The sequence below is a fragment of the Ammospiza caudacuta genome, chromosome 2, assembly GCF_027887145.1.
Source record: "Ammospiza caudacuta isolate bAmmCau1 chromosome 2, bAmmCau1.pri, whole genome shotgun sequence".
NCBI lineage: Eukaryota > Metazoa > Chordata > Aves > Passeriformes > Passerellidae > Ammospiza > Ammospiza caudacuta.
The window spans coordinates 35,278,410-35,305,902 of record NC_080594.1 but is presented as its reverse complement, the minus strand read 5'-3'; the positions used below and the strand labels follow the sequence as shown (position 1 = coordinate 35,305,902).

Here is a 27,493-nt window from a genome sequence, read left to right as displayed (position 1 = left end):
AGCAGATACTTTATCAATATGCCATATGCAAACATGACTGGCATTACTAACACTAGTACCAATATAGCACACACTATATTGGTGTGGCACAGATGGTAATGCACCATACTCGTACTATACTAGACTTCTGTAAGGCCTTTAACATGGTCCCTTATAACATTCTCAGCTCTTAACTGAAGAGTTTGATGGATGGGTGGACCATTGGATGAATAAGGAATTGGCTGGATGGCCACATTGAAAGAGCTACAGTGTCCAAACCAGCAATGAACAGTGTTCCTCAAAGGTGTGTACTGGAACCAATACTATTTAATATCTTCATCAGACACAGGAGTATTTGCTGAGTCCAAAAGGGAAGTCCAGTGCTAATAATTAGAGGAAATCAAGAGGGGCTAAACTGCTCAACCTCATTACACCACTGACACTCTCCAGGCTGCCATCCATGCTGAGAACTGCATGCTGTTTGCCTCTGCTCATCCCAGAAAATCTTGGGGAAAAAAAATAAGACATGCTCAGGAAAGATCTTAGCTATGATACAGCCTCTCCAACATTTTCCTTGTTGGTTTGGCTATCTGCCTTCATTACTTAGATTATGATCTCATCAAGTTAAAGACAGTCTCCTACAAAACCACCTTAAGAGAAACAGCACAGAAAATGTCTTCAGGTGATATTCCAGAGTAAAGAAAGGAGCTAGCATGACAGCAACAGGAAAACTTTTGGCAACCTCTTTAAACAGGAAATAAATAGAAGACTAGTAATAAAACCAGGAAACACTGTAGATTCTGTGACACTTGAGCTTTGGGTCTTCATTTATTTCCTCTCAGCACCTGACTTAAAAACAACAAACACACTCCACTGCTCATCTACAAGGCTCCACTATTAGTATTGTGATGTTCTTCTGGAGGGCATACAGCTCTACACTAAGGTTCCCATTCCATCTCTGTCTGATCCCCTCTTCCAAGCCACCACGCTGCAGGACTGTCCCCTGTCCTTGAGGATGGATGCCTCAGCTTCCCCATCTCTTTTTTTTGACCCATCAGCCCCATATCAATCAATACTGCAACGAGACAATAAGTCTGTATGTTGAATTAATTTCCTTTATTTATATATAGGAAAGACAATAAAAGAATATGATGGTCTACACCAGATATTTGACCCCAAGTGTCCCCTCTAGCAGACTTTCTGCTCACATTATCCATAGCAATGTCTCTGCTTTGCCTTTTCCTCCACAAAAACACAATACTCCTACCCCAATATGCCATGGTCAGGATTAGGCCTTGCACTTAGGACCTAAGGCACAAGACTCTGCCACTTGAGCCAGAGAAATCTCTACTACAGGTGTGAGGGAGGAGCAGGCAGGGGAAAACAGCTGGGGAGGGACATGGGAGGGAGCTGTGGTCCTGTAGATGTGCTGCTTGGGGCTTGAGTTGGCCATCTGCCATCAAAATCAGCCCCTGTTCCATTACTGATTTATATAATACATTGGTTTACACAGTATGTACTGATGTTGGATTGCTATAACATATCTGGTTGGGCTACTCACCTTGCAAAACAGCATTTAAAACAAAATAGATCATGAGTTTAGGGGGGCTCTGTCATCTGCTGCTCAGTTCAGGGTATCCCAAGGGAAAACCCAAATTTTAAAGGGCAGATCCATCCCAGAAAGTTATCAAATGACAGCAGCAGAAAGAGTCTAATGGGGTCCTAAGGACACATCTGGAAAAACAGCTGTGTGTCTTGGCCTGCCGTGCACACTAAAAGCATCCAGAAGTCATCAGTAACACAATGGGTCTTCACTGAAGCCCAGAAACCCCAAATGCATCAAGTCAGTCTCTCTTGGCTGGAGAGGTTTGTGCCCCTCAGTCTCTTTTGGGTGTCTTGCAATAAACAAAGCAATAAAAAAGCATAAACTCCCTCTGGTTGACCTGACACTGATTGTCTTTCAAGCTCACTGCCTCACAGACCAGTACTGCTACATTTTGGCATTTTCCAGACTTTTTTCTACCTTCGGGGTTTTTCATGGGGGGTTCCCAAACCACATTAAAAAGAAATATAACAACTGAGCAGAGGTCACCCCAGAACCAACTCAGTGCCATGGGAAGGGCTGCAGACAGGGTGTGCATGGGACATCTCCATCCCTGGGGCCCTGCTGGGTCTGTCTTCCTCCCCACGCCTGTCCCTGTCACCTCCCCAGGCTAGTGGCATGGCTCACAGCAGGCAAGACATGGCTGTGATGAAGCAAAAGGGCACTTCTCCAAGCTGTTGGCAGCTGCTCATTTCTGCATTAGCTTAGGTACATTAAGGCATGAAGACCAAGTGCATAGGAAGCAGCGAGACCCTCCAGGTGCCTCCAAATCAGCCCCTGAGACCTTTTCCGTTGAAATGTTTCTCAAATCCTCCTCCGAGATGCTCACTGTTATCAGGGCGAGGAAGAGGAGCTTCTGGCTTTGGGCTGTCCCCATGGACACTGCCCATGTGGCTCAAGGCGTTGGCTAGAAGACGAGTCCATGGAAGGAGCCAGATCCGCCCCCGCCCGCTGCTGGGCTGCAGCCCCCCGAGGAGCTGTCATCATCCTTGTCCCTGTCCAAGTCTCTCCACCACAGCGGGGACTTGGGCAAGGCAGAAATATAGGCGGCTCTGTTCCTTGCTTCTTTTTCCTGCTCCTGGGAGAAGGAAGGGGGGAAAATAGCACAAGGATATCAGCACATAAAAGACTCAAGTGGGGGGGTGCTCCCACCATCCCTGAGGAGCCAAGAGCCTGTAAGGTATCCCCTCGGAGCTCCCTTCAAATTAAAGTGGGGTGTGACGGCCATGTGCTCTAGAGCTCAGCAGGAGGAATGCAGCAGAACATTGCAGCTCTTCAGCGATCACACCCAGCCCTCCTGTGTCACCTGTGGGAGAGAAGGGACCCCCCAAATCGCCCCACATGCAGGTCATGTCATATGAGACACTGTTGTTTGGAAAGCATTGAGCTCCATCAGCTGAATGGAATCTGTTCTACTTCGTATTCCCAGCTCACCCATCTGCCCAGGCAAGCTGTGGATGCCCCATCCCTGGAAGTGTTCAAGGCCAGGTTGGATGGGGCTTTGAGCACCTAGGTCTAGCAGAAAGGGTCCTTGCCCATGGCAGAGGGGTTGGAACTGGATGGTCTGTAAGTCCCTTCCAACCCAAACTATTCTATGATTCTATGATAAGAAGAGAAAAAGTTAAAAAAAGAAGACTTTGTTTGCAATGGTTCAGGTGAATGTCAGAGGTGGTAGGAACAGCTAGTTACCAGTGAGTGAAGGTGGGAAGGAGAGGAAGGAGTAGGACGAAAGGAACAAGTATTTTACAATGAAGGTGGTGAGGCACTGGCACAGATTTCCCAGAGAGTCAGGAAATCTGCCTCCACCCCTGGGAACATTCAAGATCAGCCCACATGGGGGGGGGGCTCTAAGCTTCTGAGTTGAAGATGTCCCTGCTCAGCCTGCAGGGGAGGTGGACTAGATAGCCTTTAAAGGTCCCTTCCAATCCAAACTATTCCATCATCCTCTCTTTCCCAGGCACTTCAAAGAAAATTTTGGGCTGAACTTTCAGGAGCAGACAATAGCAAATCAACCCCAAGCACAGCCACAAGGTGTCTGGCACCAATGTCAGCGCCCAGTTTCATCAGGAACGTATAACCTGTTTATATCTGGGGGCTAAAAATGAAAAGGGATTTCTCTTCAGGGAGTTGGTGGATATCTGCAGGATTTTAACCACAGGACAGGATCCCACTGCTGCCTGGATTTGTGGGAACGTGGCCCATGAGTCAGACAGCTGCAGGACCGCACCCTGCTGTGCACAGCAGCGGGAGTTACCTGCAAGAAGAGGATGTTATCTTTGGAAATGGCTTCCATCAGGTCCTTGTGGAGGGACGGCTCTCCATGCAAGCGGCTGGCCTCAGCCAGAGCCTCGTGCAGCAGGCAGCTCTGCCGCTCCGGCCGCTGCCGGTAGAACAGGACATAGGCAGTGTCCTTGGGGAAGAACGAGGTGACGTTGCTGACCGATTCGAAGGAGGAGAAGGAAACTCTGGTGTCATTGAAGAGGTACCACTGGATTTCCAAGTCCAACTGTTTGTCAGAGGCTGGTTTTGGCACCCCATCCTGGGGCTGCCCGTGGGGGACGGTGTCAGTGCACTCCCTGGAGTAGCAGTAGTAGTGGCCACTCTCGGAGGAGATGCCTGAATGCACCACCACACTGCAGAGGTCATACACAACAGTCATGAAGCCACTCCCTGGGACAGCACCGTCCTTCCCATGCTGGCAAACCTCCTCAGTTTCCTCCGGAGCAACAAGGATGGGTAGCTTGAGCACCACAGGGATAGAGACATTGTCCAAGATCTTCTTTCTCTTCATGGTCCGTGGGTCGAAGGAAAACCGCAGCAGTGTGAGGATGAGGTAGTGCGGACCCTCTGTCAGCTCTGCCACCTTCTCAGCATCCTGCAAGGATGCACATTTCTCACAGTGGTATTTATTCTCTGCTGTCAGTCTCTCTGGGGATAGAAAATAGTTGATTAAATCTGGGACAGATCTGGAGTCCTTGGGAGCACATGCCTGCTCTCTGAAAGTTGAGAGAGGGTCTTTGGCTGCATCCACCCCAACACCATTGCCATGCAAGGGATTTGCTGCTTCTCCTTGTTCCTGGGAACCTAATGTTTCCACTGACATTGATGGGGCTGCATGGTCACTGGCCATGGGGGCCTTCCTCTGGATCCAGGGAGAGCCCATGAACTGGCCTGCATTTTCTGGAGGCTCAATGAACTGTGGGCCAATTTCTTCCACTGGTAGAATAGGTGTGCTCCCATGCACATTCCTGTCCGATGGAGGAAAAGCCAGGGACAGGTCTGTGAAGACTTCTTCTCGGGAGGAAACATTCAGGCACTTCAAGCAGCGGATCTTTGTCATCATTTTACCCCCAAACATCTTCTCAATCAATGTCTTGTTTAAGTAATGATGCTCCACCGCCTGAGGCATCAAGCTGGATTCCTTGAGTTTCTGGTAGATCCTTTTTCCAGTTTTTTCCTCTTCATGCAATCTTTGGCAGGGGAGAAAAGGCTGTGTTATGCATCAACACAACACCAAGAGGCAGTTTCTAAAGTAGGGCTCCTGTTCTTCACTGAAAGTAGTTAATCCCAGTTAACCTGCCTGTACCCAGGGGTCTGATGCGTGGGAAAAAGGTGGGAAAGAGTCTGACAGGATTTGGGAACCTGAAGTACTCATGTACCACTGACCACATACTTCTAGAAGGATCATTGGGACACCAGAGATTTGATATTTCTAGGTAAAGGCAAGAATCAATATTTTACAGAGTAGGCTGAGTGGCTTGTCAGGTGAGTCTCTAAGGTTGGTACAATTTTAGATTAGGTATCAGGAAAAATCTCTTCACTGAAAGGGTGAAGGGAGTCAGACATTGGAACAGACTGACCAAGGAAGTAGTGAAATCACTGTTCCTAGAAGTGTTAAAAATGTGTAGAGGTGGCATTTAGGGACATGATTTAGTGGTGGACTTGTTAATGGTTGGACTCAATGATCATAGGGGTTTTTCCAACCATAATGACTCTGTAATTCTATGAATTCCTTGTGTCCTCAGAGCACAGGCAGAAATTTTCAAGTTGAACTAAGTTCTGACCTAACCCCTAAAATTGTCCAAACAGGGTTTCATTAGAAACAGAATTTCATTTCAGACCATTCTCACTATCCCAACCCTCCACTCTCCCAGCTCCTCTGGGTCCCAGCCACGTGCCCTGTTTGCATGTGGGTTAGCACTAAACACTACACTGGGGTTTGGGGACGCCGTTGTGACCAGGCCCCAGGATGACGGCGCTCGTCACGTACCGGTCCAGCAAATACTTGAGGTACTCTGAGCAGTCCTGCTGAGCTCCAGGGGTGAACCAAGGTGGCCAGGAGGCAGAGAGGAAGCTCTCAGGGGAGATGGCAGGTCGCTGGCAGCAACACAGAAGAAAAGCATTTAATCCTAGAGATTTTTCCTCAATTCCCAAAGGGGGATGGAGAGAGGAGAAGAGTGGTTTTTTAGGTGGTCCACTGGGAGCACAGTGTTCTGTGCCTGATAAGATCCCTTTTTTCCCCCTACAAAGGCTAATCCCAGTGCACAGGAAGACTTTCTTGGTTTGCTGCAAGCCAGGATGGTAAGGATGAATTTCAGACATTATTCTATGTATACTTCTATAAAATAAACACATGGATATGTGTTTATCATTCAATTTTTAAATGGTTTATTGACCTGACCCAGATAATTCTACTTAATTCAGCCTGAATTTAATTTGCTGCTCCATTTAATTTGATCAGGATCTCTCTCATGAAATCCTTTCATAAAAAAAAAAAAATCAACCAAAAACCAAAACCAAAACCGAAACAAAACAAAGAAAAACCAACATCAAACCAAAACAAAAAAACCACTAAACTTTCACCCAACATTCTGATCACTGCAGGCAGGTAATCTGCGTTACCAGATAACGTAACTGCTGTCATTAGGAAGCAGATATTTAATTAATATGGAAAAAGACCCATTTTTAGAAAAAAGGTAACTTCAAGAACAACCCAAAGAATAAAAATAACCAAAAGGAAATTAACAGGAAACTATAACCATCAGCTACACCACATGCTTCTGTACTAGCTCATCACAGAACACAGACACCCGAACCTGCCATCAAAACCTAGATTCTACTATTACTCAATATTAAATTTTACAGGATGTCTATATTTCCCCCTCAGGTCATCTGTAGTGACATAATACCACAATGCTACCAGCCAGCTCTGCCAGTCAAGGCTTGGGAAATGAAGAAGCCTGGATGACTTGCTACCCAGCAAGGGAAAATTCACTGCCTTTCCAAAATCTTGTCTTTCTAGGGACAGAAAGATATATTTTCAAGAGAATAATTAGATATGACCTAGCTGTACCTCCAGAAGTCACTCCATTAAATTTCACATTTGCAATGGGAATATTTACATTTACTTAAGGGTGTTATTTTTATTTTACCTTCCTCACATACAGAGGATTCAACAATCTGGAATCTAAGTGGATTTTTATAATTATCCTTTTAACAAAACCACTTTTAAAGCAATTTTCTCTGATTGCTAGTGCTTTGCTGGGCAGCAGTGGGACAAGGGAGCTGCTCCAGTCTTCTCCCTTGCTGCACAGCAAGAAACAAAGCCTCTGCTTCACACCAACAGGCTTCTCAGCTGACCACAGATGTAAACTATTACCTAATGGACTTCATTGTCAAAAACATTAGCTATGACATCAGCCCAGCCCAAGAAGACCACAAACTAAAGACAGGCAGCCTGGTGTGAACACAGTCCACTTTCATGGGTGATAGGAGTTTCCCTCCACCTCTCCCAAAATTAGCCTCCTTTATACAAACAAAATTTGTCCCATTACAAAATCCCACCAAGATCCACAGCTCCTTATCAGCACGTTGGAGCCAGCAGGAAGCAACTTGGAGACGAGCCTTTCCGCAGCCGACAGTCCAAACAAATAACTAAAACATGAAATAATTACCTGACTGTGCTCCAAAAATGCAAAGAGCCACTGGAGCTTTGTCATCAGGGGCTGGGAGTTGCCCTCAGTTAAATTCAGCACCGAATGCCGAAAGCTGTGAAAGAAAAGCAGAGATGCAATCTGTGAGATGGAAAATCAGTGTGGAACATGCAAGGCTGGAGTGACAAGCAACCCCTGGAGCAGTCCTGAACGGGAGCAAGGGAGGAGAAACTCACTCTGAAGCCATGAAAAGAGATTGTATGATGCTGTTCATGTAGCAAGTGTTTCCCAAGTTAATTAACCCAATCTTTCCTGTCTCTGATTTAGATGCCAGGCGTGGGTAGAAGGAGGCCAGCTCGTTCTTCTGGGAGGTCCAAGCATTTTGTCCCAACAGGTGTTTAATCCGGTCTTCATTTGGAATCGGGAGAGCCTTGGAAAGAGAGATCTGTGTTACAAATCATCATCTGTCCTCTCAAGGGGAAGCTGAGGGCAGGCACTAATCCCTTCCCTCTGGTACTAGTGACAGGGCACAAGGAAACAGCATGAAGCTATGTCAGGGGAGATTTAGGTTGGATATTAGGAAAAGTGTTCAGCATGGGATGGCTGGACACTGGAACAGGTTTCCCAGGAAGTTGTCATGGCACTAAGCCAAGAAGCATTTGGACAATGGTCTCAGGCACCTGGTGTGATTCCTGTCCTGTGCAGGGTCAGGAGTTGAACTCGATGATCCTCGTGGGTCCCTTCCAACTCAGGGTATTCTGTGATCCCATGACTGACGTTTTCCCATGAAGAAATAGTAATGGGCAACTGCAAAACTCCTCTGCTAGAGACATTCACACAACTAATTTTCCTGCTCTTCACATGAACCTTCCTCCATGCACAGAACAGTTTACTTGTTTGTATTAGTCCTTTAGAGGCATTTCAGAATAAAGTTATAGCTAAAACCTACAGGCACCATCAGGACTTCTGCAGGCCCACCATTTGAGAAGTAACTTCCTTCAACCTGCCTACACTGGGCTCAGACTCCGAATTTTAATCCCCTTTCTTCTACCAACATCTGAGTTGTTGAGGTCAGGATATCCCTACCAGTGAGACAGTCCCTCTATTCTAGCTACTGACAGAGATGCCATTCCATATGGAAAGCAGTAAAATGACTGAGAAGGGCATGACTCACTTTAACTGCTTCTAGGACTGGTTCATAGAGGTCTGGGAATCCTGAGAAGCGGAAGAACATGCAGTGGATGAGCTCAGCCAGCTGCTCCAGGGAGCTGGTTGCAGAATTGGAATCCTCCTTCTTCAAAGAGGCCACCAGCCTGGGGATGTGAGGGAGTAGCTGGAAAAGAAAAATTCACTAGAAAAATTACTCCACGTTATTCACAGAGTGTTAATACATTTAGGGGAATGAAATTCACCTGCAGGCAGAAAAGACAGTAAACAGGAGTTAATAAGGACAATAAACAGGACTTCAGTGCCACTCTAGACTTCACCCTTCACCCTTTGAACTCAACAGCAACTCTCTTGTAGATTTTAGCAACCTTAGAGGGTTTTCTGTTGCATGACACCTGCAGGTTTGTGCTGCTGCTTTGCTGAGCTGCAATTGCCATTCTTTAATCTCCCCTAAAGCCCACATCCACGGTGGAAAGGATATGCTGACTGCCAAGTGCAGGGATTCAAACTTGCAAGGTAGGTAGATGGGATTAGCCTACAAGAAATGTTGTCTACTGTGCTCTTAATTTTATACTGAATACACTGTACTGGAATTGTTATGGTGGGATGGGTAGCAACAGGCATATAAGCAGCACAGTCTTTATTTTTCATCTCAAAAACGTAAAAATGCACGAACAGATGCAAATGCAAATGATCCATTGCTCACGGGCACCCTCTGCTGACCCTGCAGCTGCACACAGAATTAACAACCGATTTCCAACCCTGCAGATGTGCTACAGTGACCCAGGCAGTTACACAACCTCTTTCATATTTATATTTGAAGTTATTTTTAGCCCAGTGTAATCCTGGAGAAAAGTATCAGGACCCCATTCCAGCCATTTCCAGATCATCTCTTTCTCACTTGGTCTTCTTCTCCTCTTTTCCTTTCCCTTCAAAATGTTGAGATTTTAACTATTTCCCTTCCAACAGAAAAGGTTGTTGGGGAAGAAGATCAATTGCAGCACCTTTTTGTACATCAGAATTTTGCCAAGCTGTGATGTGAACAATTCTCAAAACCCTTCCAAAGTGCCAGGGCAAACACAAAAAGACATGGTTTGGCCCTGTTGGGTTTTGGGTTTTTTAAATAAAGGAGGAAATTTATGCTTATGGGCTACAGATGGAAACTTCAAGCCAAGAGCAACTCACAGCTTTTGGAGTGTTTCAAAACTTGATGTCCAACTGAAGACAACACATTGGAATTGCTCTATTTTTAGAAACCAAAGAGTTTCTCAAGAAATTCAGGTTCCTTCAAAGTATCTCCAGCTGAGGAGTGAGAAAGCATCAGTTGAAAATGTTGTCTAGCTTTGCTTTTTTATAGATTTATCTGTTCTGTGAACTTCAGGTGAAAAGCCAAATATAAGGGCTTTAACCAGAAAGTACAAAATCAAACATTAATAGGAGTAATTTTTCCATCACTGCTTTTATCAGTTCAATCACTACAAGCATGCTTTTGCCTTCAGCCTCACTTTTTAAATTCAGCATTCCAGAGGCAACACCAGCAGGAAGCAGAGCTGTGTCTTAGTGCCAACAGCAAAACAAACTATAAAATATCACTGTGGAAATGAAAAGTGGATATCCAAACATTGCCAAAAGTTGTTTTTGCTTTTAACAGAGAATTCGTGTAGTGAAGTGATCTGATCCAGTCTTCTGGTCTTGCTGCACTGATGTTGTTCAAACCTTTCAAAGACGATGCACCACTTAAAGAAATGGGTGCCACGTGTTGGTGACAATTTAAAGTCACACGTGGGATGGGGCCCACTGAGTCCAACACACAGGAAGGCACCCTCTTAGGACAAGCAAGGGCTGTTAAATAATGTATTCCCTGCCCTCCACAGTGAGGGCCCTCTGAGATGTTCTCAATGCAAAGGCTCCACCAAATGCACTCCAAAGCCAGAGTGGCAACATCTGCCACACCTTAGGTGCCCCCCTATCCCTGCTGCCCCACAGCAGGGTTACATTCAGGACAATGGCCTCAGCCAAGTGCCAGACTCAGCCTTACCAAGTGAAATGCCTCGTGGGAGTGCTGGAAGCTCAGCAGCATGTACTGCAGGACAGACAAAGCCCCCTCCCTCACAATGGGGTACAGCAGCTTGGAGAAGACCTGGTGGAGGAGAAAATAAAGCAAATGAGAAAGCAGGATGGCACTGCAACCAGCAGGAGAAAGGAACAGTAGGAAACAGAGGCACTGGGCATCTCCAATGGCCGCTGGTCTCTTCCTACTCCATGCTGGATGTTGAAGCAAGCAGCCTGTAACTAGGTCTCCAGAGTCATCTCCTGTCCTGAGCATTGGCTCAGGGCACCCTTAAAAATACTGTGTGGGTTGTCCTCACCCTTTCAGCCTTGTGTAATGCCTCTGTGACAGTGCTGCATCTCCATATCTCCTCATGAAAAAATTATGCAAGCACAGCAGAATGCTAGATTTTCTAGAACATGCCTCTTAATTTATTTAGCTATTTGGAACTTTATCACTAACCTTTCAGACAAAGAGATAAAAACAAGTATCTTTTTCAAAGGCTACATAATTATATTTGTTCTACTTTACAAAAAATACCTCTATACCCTCTACTGTTGTCAGATCATAACTTCTAAGGGTTTCCAAAAATCACATGTTATTTTATGGGCTGCGTCCCTTTCCTATGTATTAATAATGAAAGGAAAGAAAGAAAAGCCAGAGATGCTTGGCTACTGTCCCACTGCTCAGTGCACTTGAGGGATCACAAAGACAAATGCAGTTATTGATAATGTTCCAGTACTGACAATTATAGAATGATAGTATCATTTAGGGGAGAAAATACCTCTACAATCATTGACCCCAGCTGTTAACCCAGCATTTCCAAGCCCAGCATTAAGCCATGTCCCTAAGAACATAGTTTTAGTAGCTTCTATGATGACTTCTTCTGGTGGCTCAGGTGTTATCCCCATTATATGAAGGAGGGAAGAGTCGGACCACAGCATGGAAGAAGTTCTGAAATAGTGACCAGTATCCCTTGGACAGCTTGATCACAATTTTCAGGGAGAGCAAGTACTCACTGCTGCAACAGGGGATGGCAATGGCAGCGGGGGCTTTGTCTACACTAATAAAAGAACCAAGCCAGGGCACAGGCTTGGAACTGACCTGTGACTGTGCAGGCTATTAATACACTCACTGATATGTATTTTACCTGTGCCAGCCAGCAATGACCCAGGCATGGTCAAAGGAGAGCATGTCACATTCCCAAAAGCAAGTCTTACAAGAGCTTCATAGTTTGGGAAGCAGAGTGTGTGACTGGTTTGAAAATCCTTGGCTACTTTATTTCATAACCTTTAAGATATCAGTACCTCTGCAGACCATAACCTGCAGAATCCCAGGTTGTTCTGGAGAACATCATTCCTAGCAGCAAAATCAGTATCCCTTGGGACAGCAAACTCTTTTTTCTCTATACATCTCATCTTGTCATTTGAAAGGCAGGGTGATATTTCAGGTACAAGATGGTATTTCTGTGGTTCACATTCACATTTAAAAGAGCCAACTGACCTTTTCTATTTTCGAAAGAGTGACTTCAATCAAGATGCTGAACTTTTTCACTGCAGCCAAACCCTTCAGCAGAGCAATGATCCACTTGTCTATGTTCTTTCCCAGGGGCCAGGACACCCAGTCAATCATCCTGAAATGAAACACAAACTCTTAAATAAATTTAATGCACATACCTGTAAAAGTCAAGCTCCACTCTGGGTCAAACCTCCTCCAAACTGGTGTCGAGTCACTGGGATGAGACAGGCTCTGCACAAGGCATTTCACACGTTATTCAAAGCACAAAAAAGCCTGAAGTAGAAATACCCCAATGTCACCATCACACTGTGGTTCTTCAGAGGATCAGGCCCAAGTCCATTGAGTAAAGTGGGAATTTTTTCCAAAAATTTCAGTCTAGTCAAATTCAAGCTTTTAAAACTGGTGTTGTGCTCTACATACTAGTCATGTGAGGATTTGATTGAGGTCTCTGCATTGTCACCATTAGAAAACAAATTATACTGGTTTCATCTCTGCATTGTTACTGGTAAGGAAAAAACACTCAGATTCATATATTTTAGTTTTCAGTGTGGGAGACACTGATTTCCAAAAACACATTAAAAAAACTCCACCTGGAAACTCTAATAGAAGTCAATTATTCCTGAATGTCACAGGGAAAAAAATTATTTCTAGCCATTCAACCAACATGTTGTCAAGATTCTGCAAGAAATAAGTGCTTTACAGAAGTTTCTTGTAAAATAACCTAAGTGATTACACATTGTTTCTGTCAAAATTTAATGTTAAACAACCAGGAAGCAAGTAAGACTTGGGATCTCCAAGTATCCAACTTTGCTGGCCATTTCAGTGCTTTTGATTTGAAGACACCCCAAACCTTCAGGCTACACCTCAGTTCAGCTACCTTAGTCAGTTCCTTTTACTTATAAGTCTGTATCTTATGCAAAATAAAAGAAGGGAAGATAGATAACTAACCACCACAAGGCAGAGTAGGAATTAGTGAAGTTTACAAGGAACTGGAAAAATGAAACTCTAGTCAGTAAAAAAAACCTGAAAAGCAGAATATGTTGGTGTTGAAAAATAATAAAAGTCAAGCCAAGGTGGATAATAAAGCAAATGCCAGAGAAGCTTGCACAGACATTTGCACTGCAGGAGAACAAGGAATGCCATGCAATCCCTGCATGTGAAGATGCAGAGCTGTCAAGCATCACCAACACAAGAGGAAGATCAAGGAGTCACAAGGAAGACCCTGAGGATTAGAAATGTAGAACTGGAAGGAAATGTATTGATTCAAAAGGCATGCAAGGCACCAGAAATGGAGGCTACAGTAACTCATCTGCCTGAAGACAACCAGGCAGATGCCAGGTGATTACAAATTCCCAGTGTAACAGCAGCCATGGAAAGGACCATCACCACCTGTGGTGCAGAAAGAAAGGTGTTCTCCATAGCAAAACAATGACCTCAGGTTGTGGTCAGGCTGCCATGGTGAACATGGTGCACAAACACCACCATCTGTGCCCAAGACCAATGAACTGTGTGGAAGAAATCTGTTCAGGTGGTAGGGGAAATGACGAACACTTCCTACAAGAAAAGCTTAAAATAACCTGGCTTGTTTAGCACAGCCACGAGAAAAAGCAGAGATGGGAAGGGACTGCTCTTCCTGCACCTATTGAAGGAATAAACACCAGGGAGGCAAAAGATATTTCAGCTATTTCTGTTGGCATAAGATCAAATGAACTATAAGATGGCCAGAAATACACACAGACTGGCTGTTAGAAGAGAGATTTGACCCACTAAAGCAACCCAGTGGTGGAAGAACTGTGAAAGAACAGCAGTGGAAACACAGTCCTGCTTTGAGGAGCAGAGTTGAACACTAATGAAAGGGGTCTGTAATGTCAATGCTATAAAGCAGGGAGATGGATCCAGAGATTCAAAGGTTTTTTTTCTCCCTATCTTCTTTAAACAGGCCTAAAATAACCTTATTTGATTGAAGCTATACTTTGCTAGCACTGGTAGCTAAGTTACAGTGCTGCCTGTGTTGCTACAGTAGGAAGAAATTACATTTTAAATTCACATTGCACGATCCACAAATATTTTAGTAGTGATGACCCTAATTTGACAGAAGAGTCATTGATTTGGTATGCTACATTTTTAAAAGCCTAGACCCTGATCTCCAGAGGTTGTGAGTGCCTGCATAGCTGTGAGACAGCAGATGCCTTCTGCATCCAGACCTGGGCTCTTTGGAACAGATACATCCCCAGGGGAAAAAAAAAAAACCAAATCTGTGAGCACCTCTGACATCACAGAAGCACAATAATAGAGTTTATCTAAAAACAGACAAATTCTGTAAAAGAGCTTGTGGTGTGCACTTATGCCAGCAGGTGACAGCCTTGCTTTTTCCACCACCACTTGTTCTTTACAGGCTTGACCAGAAGTTCTACATAAGTCCAGTTTATTCCCCTGCTACTCCCAAACCCAAACTTCAGAAAAAACACTTCTGCATGCAATCAGTTTGTCAGGGATACTAGGGTAAAAGATCTTCAATTTGTACATTTTCCTTTGATTTTCTAGGCATGAAGCTCACCTATCAAACAGCCTGAGGTCATGCTGGTTTTGGGGCACTCATCTGCCATAAACATGCTGCCAAAACTTCAACATTTATCCTAAGTGATGTTAATTACATTCTGTGGGCTCTAACTAATTATTTACTCCTCCTTCTGCATGACAAAGTCTGTTTTAAGGAATGATGCTGTTGATTTGGCAATCTCTGTATTTAGACACCGGCACTCTAAGAAGATTCATCTGGAGCTTGTAGCCACAAGTGTCCAGAAGGAGAAAAAGATGGAGAAGAGGGTTAGAAACTGAACTGATAACCTAATATTTTGTCTTGGGTTGCTCTGGACTCTGGGAAAACCATGATCTTCCCCAGCAGGCCAAAGAGAAGTAACTCCTTTCTGCATACATAAACTTCCCATCAGGAATAACATGTTTCTGTCATGTAACCTTACTGGGAAGGATACACAAATCCTGTAATAAGAAGAGGAAAAAAGATGCTTCCAGTGAGATCAAGTCAGAGCAGCTCCCTTGTGTTAAGTGCACACCCCACTGCATGTGAATATCATTTGTTTAAATGGAGACCTCTAAGGGAAGCATGGGTTAAAGACAGAATCATGGAATAATTTAGGCTGGAAAATATCCTTAAGATCTTTGAAGATACACCTAAGCAAGTGCAGAGCCAGGCACTGGAGCACAGAAGAACTGTAGGACTTTGACATAAGAGTGCAAAGAAGAACCTGGTGATGCCAAAGAGGGCACGGGTGCTGCAAAGACCAGGTCTGGCATGTCAGGTAGCCTTTCACCCACTACTCTTCATCATGCTTTGACTAGGTCTCCACTGACTTTGTCTGTCCAGCTGCAGCACACCCACCTGACAAAGGCCAAGGTGGGACCTGGAAACAGCTGGGCATACCTCCCTCACGTAAGTCTTTAGCTGTGACTGGTGGCTTAAGAAGATATCCTTCTGAAGGGAGACAGAGATCATAATGAAATCATGAAAATGAGATTTTGGGGAAGAAAAAGGCCTCAATAGCTTCAGGGAAAAAAAATCAAACCTCTTCAACATAGCCTATATTGGACATCCAATAATGCAATTATTTATAAGAAATTAAACTAAATTAAGCCAAACAAATATAATAATAGTCATAATCATAATAAAAACCACTCTTTATTCTAGTTCTCTAGGGCCTCAGGGCTAGAAGAAATGATACAGAAGTTTTCCTTTCCCCTACACACTCCTCACCAGGCAGCACCAGCCAAGCTGTTTGGGCTAAAACCACACGGGGCATTTCTCCAAACTGAGTTAAAGCTTTCACTCCCAAAGCCTCTCCTACCTGCCAATGGCCATCATCATTTGCACATCAGTGATGCTGTCATCATTGGTCAGGTTTCTTATGACGCCATCCATGAGCTCCAAAGGGACAAACTGAACCACGCTGGCCAAGGCATTGGAGGGCGCTTCCTGTTCCTCTGCAAGAGAGGGATCACCCCCAGCAATGAAGATGTTAGTTGACAGGAAAAACAGGCACACTAGGTCATTTCTTGTCCTAAAAACCAAGTAATTTCTGCCCACAAAAAATAGAATAATAGAATTGTTTAGATTGGAAAAGCTTTCAAAGATCAAGTCCAACCCTGAACCCAGCACTGCCAAGTCCACCACTAAACCACATCCCCATATGCCACATCCACACATCATGGAGCAGATACTGAGCTGCTTCCAACAAGCAGTGTAGAGTCCACCATTGGCTGTGCTAGGAGAATAATTCCCCAGATCCCAGTGCAGCACATAATGAAGCTGGATTTTAGCAGATGGCTGCTCCCTTAAGCCATATGTAGCCCCAAGGGAGGAAGAGATTACAGGCACATGTTTGGCCCCACTCAGGTACCAAATTTCCTCTGCTTGCTCTCTTTTTACTAAATATTGCAAATAATTGCAAAAGGATGCAACTGCAATTTTGCCTGCCTGGAAATGGGCCTCCTTCTAATGGATGAGGCCGTCATACTGAAAAACCCATCTCCTGTTGTCTCAGGAATAGCTAAAGCAGGAGCTCACCAGCCTTTCATGGCACAGGTACCTCCCAAAAACCTTCTGAAACCCTCCACAATAACCTAAAAGCCCCAGAAGTTGAATAAATATTCTATGTCTCACCCTAAGATGCAACCAGTCTTCAGAGAGTCAGTAGAGCTTCATACCTCTAGGTCAGTGAGAAATAACTGCTTAGCTTTATCTCTGGTAGGGAGCAGGCTGTGGGGCACCACCAAGTCAGCCAAAAGAGAGTGGCATTTCTAAAAGCTCTCAAGTTCCACTCTAACAAGCTACAGATAAGATGCTTTCCCTTAAGCCCAGCTGATGTTGGAAAGTGCTGAACACAAACTTATGCTGCAAATGCTTCGATCCTGTTAACAGCTCCCATCTGCAGACTCCGTCTGGTTTCACGGTGATATTGTTTTCCCAGCTCAGAACCCTGGTAACTTTTAGACATGCTTGTCTGTTATATTTCATCTGCAGCTGCATTTCTGTAGTGGATGAAAACCCTGCAAGATGTCAAACTCATTGAGTTTGACTTCATCAGAGCCAACACTTACATTCCCAGCCTTTTTAAAATTATTATTTTTAAATTACCTGTTGAAGAAATGATAGTGAACAGTTCTTTCAACGAGGGCAGGATGGCTGAGGTCTGAGTCCTCCAGATCCTCTGCAGCAGACCACTCACTTTGTTCACCTGCTCCAAAAACTCCATGATCTCCTCTTCCCCCTCGGAGACGCACTGGAACTGCCCGATGCACCGGATCAGCTGCTGACAGAAGAGGAGCTGGTGCTTTCCTGTGGGAATGCACTGGGGATGCTGCGTTAGAAGTTTGCTGATCTTCGCACACTGCTTGGGGCTGGGCCTCTCGCACACTTTCCGGAGCACCTCGATCCTCAATAAGCTGAAGATGCTGCTTGCTGATGGGCTTTCCAGGACAAACTGCAGTCCTAACTGGATATAATCAAGGACATAATGGCTTCTCTTCCCCAGAGGTCCATAGCCTTCCTGGAGGAGACTCAGCAGGAAGCGGACGTTGAAGAACTCCTCAAATTCCTCTGGGTGATAGTGGCCATAGACCTCCAAAACCTCTTTCCCAATCTCTCTTTTATACTTGGTGTCCCCAGTGAGATAAAGCTTGGTCGACAGCTCCAGCATGGACCAGCACTGCTCACTGTCCATGGGCTGCTTCGATGCCTCGATGACGCGCCTCACAAGCCCTTGCTTCACGTTGTTGGGGTAAGAGGACATCACTACAGCTTCCAGTATCTTATCCATCTCTGCTCCCTGCTCCTAAAAGAGAGGGACAGAGCAGCAGGTTAGTTCAAGGAGGGTCTGCTGAGCTTTTAAGCCCAGGCTGGGGCAAGGGAGGCCAAAAAACCAGAGCTATCTGGAACCACTCTGAAGAGGGTAATTCTTGTGGCTTTTTCATGTAGCATTCAGAAAGGTTTCCACTCTGGTGATGTTTGACTGAGACTAAAGACCCCAAATGGAATGGATACACAAAGATACAGAACTTCTTCTGATTACTCACAGATTTTTGTCTTGCAAACAACTAAGTACACACCCACAGAAGGCACAGTGGGGAATTAAGGGAGCCAAGGTCTTACAGTGGTGTCTCCTCGCTCAGGCGTCCTCAAGAGGCAGAGATAGTCCCAGAGATTGTCTTCACATTCAGGGAAGGAGAGAACAGCCCTGGGAAGCAGAGGTGGGATTGCAGCCTCTCTGTGCAATGGCAGGGGTGTTTGTTTAACATTTACACCGTGCTGCCAGCCACTCCATCTGAGTGGTGCAGTCTTGGCCGCTCCCCAGGGACCTGCCGCATTTGTATGCGGGACCAAAGCAAGCGGGGAGAGAAACTGCAGAGTCAGGCAAAGTTTCCCATTTGTCACAGCCTGAATTCACCAGCTATTGCTGGTGAAAAAAACAAGGAATTCCCAAGGAAAAGCTCAGAATAACATTTATAACCAGTTGTTGGATGCACTACTGCACAAAAGAAACAAAAAACAAAAAACCAAAAAACAAAACAAAACAAAAAACCCCACCAAAAACTAAACCATTATAGAGTGATAAAATTAGACAGTCAGGATTTCTTATAATGTATTACAGGGACTAAAAAGGCTCATCCACAGCAGGTCCCCCCAGCACAATGCACTGCACAAATACACATTTGGAGAAGGTCCCTTCCTGCCTATAGCCTAAAATGAGCCACACTCATCTGACCAGAATAATAATTCCCACCTTTTTGTTCCTCAGCTCCCTAATCTGTGAAATGAGAACAACATGCACCAGTTCCTAGTGGGACTGGTGGAAAGATCCTTCATTAGCACTTGAGAATCATTTGAAGTTGGGGTTACAAAGAATACATATGCAGATGACATGTACCCCAAGTATGGTTTTTACAGATGACAGCCAGAAGAGACCTCAGCAGATGCCATCCAAAGACCATGCCATCCCTGGAGAAAGCCTGTATCTGAGCCAGAGAGTATCTTAGCTCCTGGTAGACAGCTGCTTGAGGGTGGAGGAGTAAAACCGTGCCAGACACAAACATCAAGCTTTGACTCACAGCTAATTGGCTGGGAAGCCTTCCTACTTCACTAAATATCACCCCTTCCCATCATTGCTTGCCCACAATCTCCCAAGATGACAAAAAAACCATTATCGATAAATATATATACATGTATATATATATATATATATATATATATATATATAGCCACCTCCAATCCAGCGATGACCACAGGCTACATTGCAATTCCTCTCCAAGAACCACTTTGCCCTTTCTGGCCCCTGCCTGCTGACTCATACATTCCTCTGCTCATGTGCTGGATTTATTTTTCTCCCATCAAGCACTATTGCTGCCTTCCCTGCAACAAGCCATGGCAGAGCTATTGCTCTCCATCACACTGTTTCCCCAGGATAGAATATATAAGCAGGACTCCTGAGGGACCAGCCTGCATTAAACCAGTGGGAAACGAGGACAAGATAAAAGGGGAAGACAAAATCCCACAGATAATGTCTTTTCACCTCAACAGAAAGTACCACAGTGTCAGCAAAGGCTAAAAGTCAACCTGGAGAGCAGATGGGGCTTGCAGACAGTCCAAAATCAGGAGGAGCATTTGTCCTTGCTGTAGCTCAGGGGCTGCCTTGGCCAAACACAAACTGGCACTACCTGCAGTCAGGCTGGTAGCCCTTTCACCTCCTCTCTGCAGGTTCCCAGACTGATCCCAGACACCCCAGTCATCTGGCACATAGATAAGGGGCCAGGAGGAGATAGGAGGATCTACAGTGCTCATTGGTTATGTCTCACTATGACTTCCCTGGAGCAATCCACGCTGAGCCAGGCAGAGTGATTTGGAAACACCACACAGGCAGGATGGTCAAACAATGGCTACAGCTCTTTTAGACCTAACCCCACAAATCACCACAGTCCCCTGGTGTATGTGGTGTTGGGTGCTCTCACTGTCTCTCTCAGGTGGGATGGCTGCCCACCACTGTCCCCACTATGATGGTGCTTTTAGCTACTTTAGCATTGCCAAACCTCACCAAGTTTTTGATGCAAAGAGTCTAATTTCATCTAAATTTGAGATAAACTTGCATCTCCTAAAAGGGCTTGGTTCTTCCTCAGGCTGATGACAGAAAGGGACAGGAGGATGGGCTTCCTCAATATTGCTGCCTGGAGTGCAACAGGGTCATGTCTGACATTGTGTAGTAGGACAAGGCTGAAACAAACTCCCTCCACAGTCAATAGGCAAACAAGTCCCAAAGGACCTTCTTCCTCAGCAGGAAACATCATAATGACTTATATGGACATAAGGACCTTGAAGACACACAGAGAGAACCACGTGAGTTGACCCTGTGGTGAAGGGTCCATGGTCTCCTCACCAGTGAAGGGCTTTGCAGGACAAGGCTGGGCTTTAGCTAATACAGTCCCACCTGCACCTCTTCAACCACCAGTGAGAGGGGACAAACAAGCCCATGGTTCTGCTGTGTATTAGGGTAGACCAAACTGCTCCCTGGGTGTGGGCCAGACAAGGCCAGGATGGAGGATGTTAGCCAGTCCCTACATTACAATCTGAGAATTACATTAAAGCAACATTTAAGTGGCTTTGTAATATGCAATAATAAATATTATAGTCTTAAAACTACACTAAAAAAGCATTTAAACTAAAAGATCATTCACATGTCAAAGGCTAGGAATTAAGAAGGCTAATTCAAGACAAGCACAGTTCCAGATGCTTTCAGAGCAATATTATTTTAAGCAGCTAATATTAACTTTTTTCCCCCCCAAGACCTCCGTGGAAAGTGAGTCAGGGTTTGCAGTGGAGGAGTAAAGTGCTTTGGAGTGTTGTCTGTAAGATCTCTGTCTCATTTGTTGTAGAAATTGGAAGTGTGTCATAAATAACCCAGGGAACTGCAGGGGAGGGAAGGACAGTTCACTGTCGAGCAGCTAATGCTACCTTGGAGATCTGGTCCCTGGTTCTCTTCTGTTTAATACTGAAATAAAGAAACTAAATATTCAGACAATCAGGCTTCTATAATGAGTGTTCCTGAAGTAGAACAACCTTTTGCACTTCTTCCTCACCAGCATTAACAACACACTGAAGAGATGGAAGGATTGGGTCATTCCTGCCTACAAACAGAACTGAGTTCCTGGAACATACAAGGATGAAATAGAAAGTCAAAGAGTTAATTATTAAACTGAAGAGTCACATTGAGGTTCCCATCTGTTTTGTAGCTCTCATAAAACACAGAGTACACAATATGAGCTTTGAAGTGAAAAAGAAAACATCCCAGGAAATGGCAAAACTCTTTTGCTACCCCAGTGAATGACTGGCAGGAATAACACATGCAAAATCACAGAATGAGGAGAACCTTGGGAGGTCTCTAGCCCAAACCCTGCACAGCTGAAATCAACCCCAGCTGCTCAGGGCTTTATCCATTAAGGTCTAGAAAATATTCCAGGATGGAAATAATACAACAACTCTGGGCAACCTGCTCCTGTTCTAATTAGGTCATAGGGGGAAGGTTTACCCTATTTGCAGTTGGAAGCTCTTGTTTCAATTTATGTCTGTTTTTTCTCATTCACCTGCCTTGCACTCCTGGATTCATCTCCTCAATAACCTCCTTGTAGGCACTGGAGCTGTTATCTGTCAGTGCCCAGCCTTCAACAGTTCAAGGGGTTAGTCCATCCCAGCTGAGCCCATCCCCAGCATCCACCCCAAAAGACTTTGCATTTGTCCCTGTTGAATTCCATGAGGTTCACATCAGCCACAGCATGTCCTGGCCCTCCTGTTTGGCAACCCTGTCCCCAAGAATATTGACTACTCTTCAACTCTGGCCTCACTCACAAATTTGATAAAATGAATTTCATCTCCTCTTCCACATCATGAATTAAAAATATGTAAAAGGCAAGGTCCTAGGATAGTTCCAGCCTTCTTCCTACCCAATTAGCAGTCCACACATCTGTCTTTGATATAAGGATGGTGCAGGGCATCATCTCAAAATCCTTACTGACATCAAAGATGCTTGCTGACCACAAAATGGCTCCCTGCAAGGACAGACACTCAAACACACTCTAGAAACCAGAGAGAGAAAAGGAACTTAAGCAAAGAGCAGCATTGGCCAGCTTAGTGTCACTCTCCAAACTGAGTAAACTGCAAAAAAACCCAAAACCCAGTCACGGGATGAAATCACCTTTGGCTTTGCTTGTGTCTAGTTTTCATACTCTGTACTGTTTCGAGCTGTACTTAGAGTTCTCTTCTGCCCATTCTTCTTCTTTAATTAGAATTCATTTCAATTGAAATCTATCCAATTCCTTCTAAAACAATTCATTCCTTTATCCCTGCCAGCAGCAGATTTCCAGTAAAGTCTCCTTAGTACTTTTTGCAGAATGTGGTACCAATTCCCACACCCTAGGTCTTTAAAAAGCTCTGAAAACATAGATGCAAAGTGTACCTTACCTTTAGGGAACCTTAGTAATAAATTCAGCACATTTCCTACAATAGCATCATAGAGACTTTGATAAATACCACTAAAGAAGGAAAAATAACTCCCACCATCCAAATGTAGAGTGATACATAAAGTGGTTTGCCTCTGACTTACAAAGAAGAAAAATATCTACGCCCCTGAACTCCCTGGAGGTGGGGAAGTGCAGAAATGAGACTCACCTTTTATTGTCCTTAACTCCTGCCAAAATGGTTTCTTTTATGTCAGCCAAGACATTACTGCTATTCCTGCTGCATCCTCCAGGCAGCCAGGCAATTAGGGCTCAATCCTGCAGCATGCTGAGCTGCTGCAGGATAAAAGGGAGCTCACATAGTGCCTAGATAGGCACTATCAAATAGGCACAAAAAATACTCTGTTCTCTAAAATTTCTACAAAATTTGCCATGACTTGGTATACAACTTCCTGCAAGGACCAGCCCTGTTGTCACCTCTCTGGGTCTGTTTTCCAGAAATATCGAAGTAATTGTGTAATAACTTTTTTTTTTTTTTTGGCAGAGAATAAATGTCCAATGAATTCATAGGCAAAGAGGTTTTTTCTTTGTTCAAAGTACATCTCTGTTCATCCAGCTAAGAAGGGGAAACCACAGCCTGCACATCATTACCACATCTAATAGATACTCATGTTATTGTAGCAATATGAAAACTGAGGCACATCTAGACCATGGAATCATAGAATGGATGGAAGGGACTTAAAAACTATCTAGACCAAAGCATTTGCACAAGGAGATGGAATAGGCTGTGACAGTGCCAGCAGCCAAGCCTCTCCAGACCTGCAAATACATTAATGGCAATGCGCCACTGTCCTTTGCTTTCAGCTGCTGAGTTGAACCCCATAAAGTGGCAAGGCAGAGCAGAGCATCAGGGTAATTTTCATGAGATCTAAGCAGAAAATCAGAGCTAATAACTGCAGAAAAATCCCATTAAATAGCCCTTTAGAAAAAGAAGAAGAGACTCTACCCATTTGCAGTCATAACAAGGAAAAAAATGCCAGCACAGAAGACTGGCTGAATTTTTTGCATATGATTATAATCTGCCTTTTTAAATTTACCTTTTCTTTTCAAGGAGATCACATATTCCTTGCTTCCTGTCCCAGACTGTTTTCCAGTGGCAGATTGCATTCCTGTTGTGTGTCTCCTACTCACTAGAGTTAATTACTTTTGGCTGACGAGGCTCTTCATGCTTTTTATCCTCGGAATCAGAACTGCCCTTTAGTACAGCACCGATGGAGATTGTTCTTCACCACAGGCAGCAGATTTGGAACAGGACATTGCCCTGCACCACAGGCAGTAGCAGATTTGGAGCAAGAGGCTGTCCCCACACTCTGCAGGACAGTAGCTTTCAGTTCTCTCCAGAGAGTGAAGGTTTATTTAAGGCATTGTCACCCAGCTGGACTGCTGGCATTTTGCATGGCTTTGCATGCAGGAGCTCCACCTTGGGAACAATGAGTTCCTCTCTTGTGGCCAGGCTCTTTTAAAGGTCTCAAAAACATAACCAACCAGAAGATACCTATTTGCAATCAGCCTAAATTTATCATATAGCAGTCCCTACCTTTTAAAAAATTTGTTGATACTTTAGACCCACAGATCACTGCAGACCCTTTTCCTTTTTTCTACAGTGCCATGTATTTCATGGTTCTTTTTTTCCTCTAAAACATCATAAATATGTTTGACCACATCATACAATTCTATCAGCCCTCTCCAACTGACAACAGTGCTGGGCAGGCTGCCCTATCTCAACCCATCTATCTTACCTACCCTATCCTGCACTCTTATTTCTTCAGTGCTTCTTCTTTGATCCCTTTGGTGCACACAGATCCCCAAGTTTCTTCTCTTGCTCTGTTTTTTGCTGTTTGGTACTCAGTCACCAAATTAAAAAAAAGGCTTTGGCTGGATGTCAAAGCAATCAGTGCACCACCAAATAAAGCCTATGGCTCTTTCATCCTCTTTGTGCAGACTGCTCCTCCCAGCTCCATTCCTCCCCTTCAGTCAACAACCACAAACACACATCTCTAGTATCTACTGGTATCCTTTTCCAACAAAGCATCTCAGAACCATCACTAGCTTATTATCAACCATCCTGGTACGGATACAGAAAGCAAGACACAAGGAATTAAGTTCCTCTCTCCTTTGAAAACCAGCAGGAGAGAAAGGGTCATGAGGCAAGGCTTGCTCAAACCACCAGACCAGCAGTGACACACCACTGGTTCTGCGGGTAAGCCCAGCACCAGCTCCACACAAAAATAACCCACTACAGCTGCTTTTGATCTCTCTGAATTTATTTGACATCAGATGGCCAAAAGCTATGTTCTGCCCGCAATAGGTAAGTTTTTCCCAGTTTTCCTCCTCACATCCTCCAGTTGAAGGTATCTTCCTTTTCTTTCCCCAAAAGACTTCTGCTTTCCTGCTTAGCTAGAGCTCTTAGCCTGGGCTGTGACACCCTACTTCCATAAGGCTTCATGCTGGGAGTGCCCAGATCCTGCACTGACCTTCAGGCCAAGGTCCTCTTTATCAATGTCCCTGGAGATGGTAAATACATCTACTCCGGAAAGCTGGCTGTTTTCCTGAAGGTATTTATAGCATTAAAATCACTCTTCTTTCTTCAGGTTTCTGTCTGCTTTTGTCTCTGTATAGAAATTAAAACCCTGGATATAACCCAAGGAAAAACCACGTCCTGTTCACCAAAGCATACCAGACTGAGGGCGGGTACTGCCAACGCTGCCTTGGATTCATCAGACACTGATTCACTGCTTGGAGACAGAGATCTCCAATTTTTGGTGGTGCCTTCAGGAAAGGAAAAATAGGCAATGATGCCCATTTGAGACTTCAGTTTCCCTCCAGCCCCAAATATATTTGGCTTTGCATCTGCCAATTCAGAAAGCAGGAATGCACAGTGAGACCATGATAAACTTTATGGACTCCATCACAAAGGTGCCCAAAGCATTTTGAGACCCCTTCTCAGGTGAAAGCTCAGTTGCATCCTTTCAGTCTAGGTAGGGCATGCTGTTGAAATTTCCCTGCCACCAGATGCAGCATGGTCTAGTGGAGCTCCCAAAGTGCTATGAAAACATCATAGCAGTGCAAATATTCCAACATCTGCTTTCACTCTTCAGTAACACCTGCAAAGTCCAACTGGAGCAGATCTAACCTGAAACTGGATTGGGTCTCAGCTAATCTGAATTTGACCCTCACTTTTAGAGTCTTTGGCTCCCTATCACATGGGAACATCCCAAGGCGTCTCTCCCCAGGTCAGCTTCCCTGGGGAAAACCTGAATCTGTCTTGGCCAGTTTGTTATAACAAGATGCTGCCTTGTAAACAGGTTTGTAAAGCCCTGCAGGGAGTGGAGGAGTGCACACACCCCCACTTTCCAATGTTGCTCCTGTATTTCTCCCTCCAAGCATTCACCTATAGCCTGATTCCCAAAAAGCCAAATGCCAAATGCCAAATGCTCAAGAACCCCTCCTCCACCATTCCCTTCTGCACCCTGACCACAGAGCATACCTCTGTCCAAGCATCTCTCCGGGAATCCCAAAACCCAGCCCTTTCTCCCAAACTCCTCCCTACAAGGATCCCTCCCCTGAGAATCCTTCCTGCATCTCAGCCTTTTCGGTAGCTCTCACCCCAACCATCTCTCTTGAACCTCCTTCCAAGCCCTCTGCTACATTGCAACCCCAGAGCATCCCTCTGAGTATCCCTCCCAAGCACCCCTACCCTTTATCCTGAGTATCCCTCCCTCGGAGCATCCCAGTTCCTGAGAACACCTACTCTATCCTAACCCTCAAACAGCCCTTACTTCCAGCTCCTTCCTGCATCCTGACCCCTAAAAACCTTCTGTATCCTGACTGCCAAGCATTCTTGCCTTTGAGCATCCCTTCTGCAACACTTTCCACCAGTACCCCTCCTGCACTGCTTCCCTTGAGCAGCCCACCTCATCCCTCACCCAGAGCATCCCTCATTTCGTACATCCCAACACCCTAAGCATCCCTTTCTCTGACTACCCTTCCTGCATCTCTTCCCCTGAGCACCCTTCCTATACACTTCTCACTGAGTACTCCTCCTGCATCCCTCACCCCGAGCATTCATCACCCCAAGCACTCCTCCTGTACCTCTTACCCCGAGCACTTCTGTATCCCTCATCCCGAGTATTCCTCCAGGACTCCTTTTCTCAACTATTCCTTCTGCATCCCTTCTCTTGAGCACCCCTCCTACACCCTTCACCCCGAGTATCCCTTCTGAATCCCTCACCCCAAGCACACCTCTCACCGAGGTATCCCTCCTGCATCCCTCACCCCGAGCGTTCCTCCTGCATCTCTCACGCCGAGCATCCCTCCTGCACCTCTTTCCCGGACTACTCCTCCTGCATCCCTTCCCCTGAGCATCCCTCCTACATCCCAAGCCCAGACCTCCGCTACTGCACCACTTCCCGAGCATTCGACCCCCCCTTCCCTGCGATCACAAACCCCCCGACCGCCCCGCTCCTGCACCCCTTTCCCTTCCGCCCGCCCCGCGTTACCTCCGGCCGGGGCCGGGATGCGGCGTGGCCGGCTGCGAGCCGCAGTCCCGGGGCAGCACTGGGCAGGGCCGAGGGCGGCGGCGAAACTACATCTCCCAGCGGGCCGGGCCGAGCCGTGCCGGGCCGTGCCGGAGCGCCGCGCCCCCCGCTTCCTCCGCCTCCCTGCGCC

General features: G+C 45.3%; 1 protein-coding gene across 1 annotated transcript; it reads right to left on the bottom strand.

The window, feature by feature from the left end:
• Positions 1–1,158: 1,158 nt before the first annotated feature.
• Positions 1,159–27,372, bottom strand: USP35 (ubiquitin specific peptidase 35). Its single transcript, XM_058799900.1, has 11 exons — positions 27,325–27,372; positions 17,403–18,099; positions 16,114–16,249; positions 12,236–12,365; positions 10,721–10,822; positions 8,690–8,848; positions 7,752–7,945; positions 7,537–7,630; positions 5,853–5,959; positions 3,837–5,052; positions 1,159–2,660 (listed from the first exon to the last, which is right to left on the bottom strand). The coding sequence occupies exons 2-11, from the start codon at positions 18,082–18,084 to the stop codon at positions 2,490–2,492; spliced, it is 2,991 nt and encodes a 996-aa protein (XP_058655883.1). The 5' UTR covers positions 18,085–18,099; positions 27,325–27,372; the 3' UTR covers positions 1,159–2,489.
• Positions 27,373–27,493: the final 121 nt, after the last annotated feature.

Coding starts and splice junctions, on each gene's coding strand:
- USP35 (XM_058799900.1), bottom strand. CDS start 18,084: ATGGATAAGATACTGGAAGCTGTAGTGATGTCCTCTTACCCCAACAAC. Junction 10,823..12,235: donor CTCTTTCGAAAATAGAAAAG/GTCAGTTGGCTC, acceptor CTCCTCCACCAG/GTCTTCTCCAAGCTGCTGTA. Junction 8,849..10,720: donor CCCACGAGGCATTTCACTTG/GTAAGGCTGAGT, acceptor TTTCTTTTCCAG/CTACTCCCTCACATCCCCAG.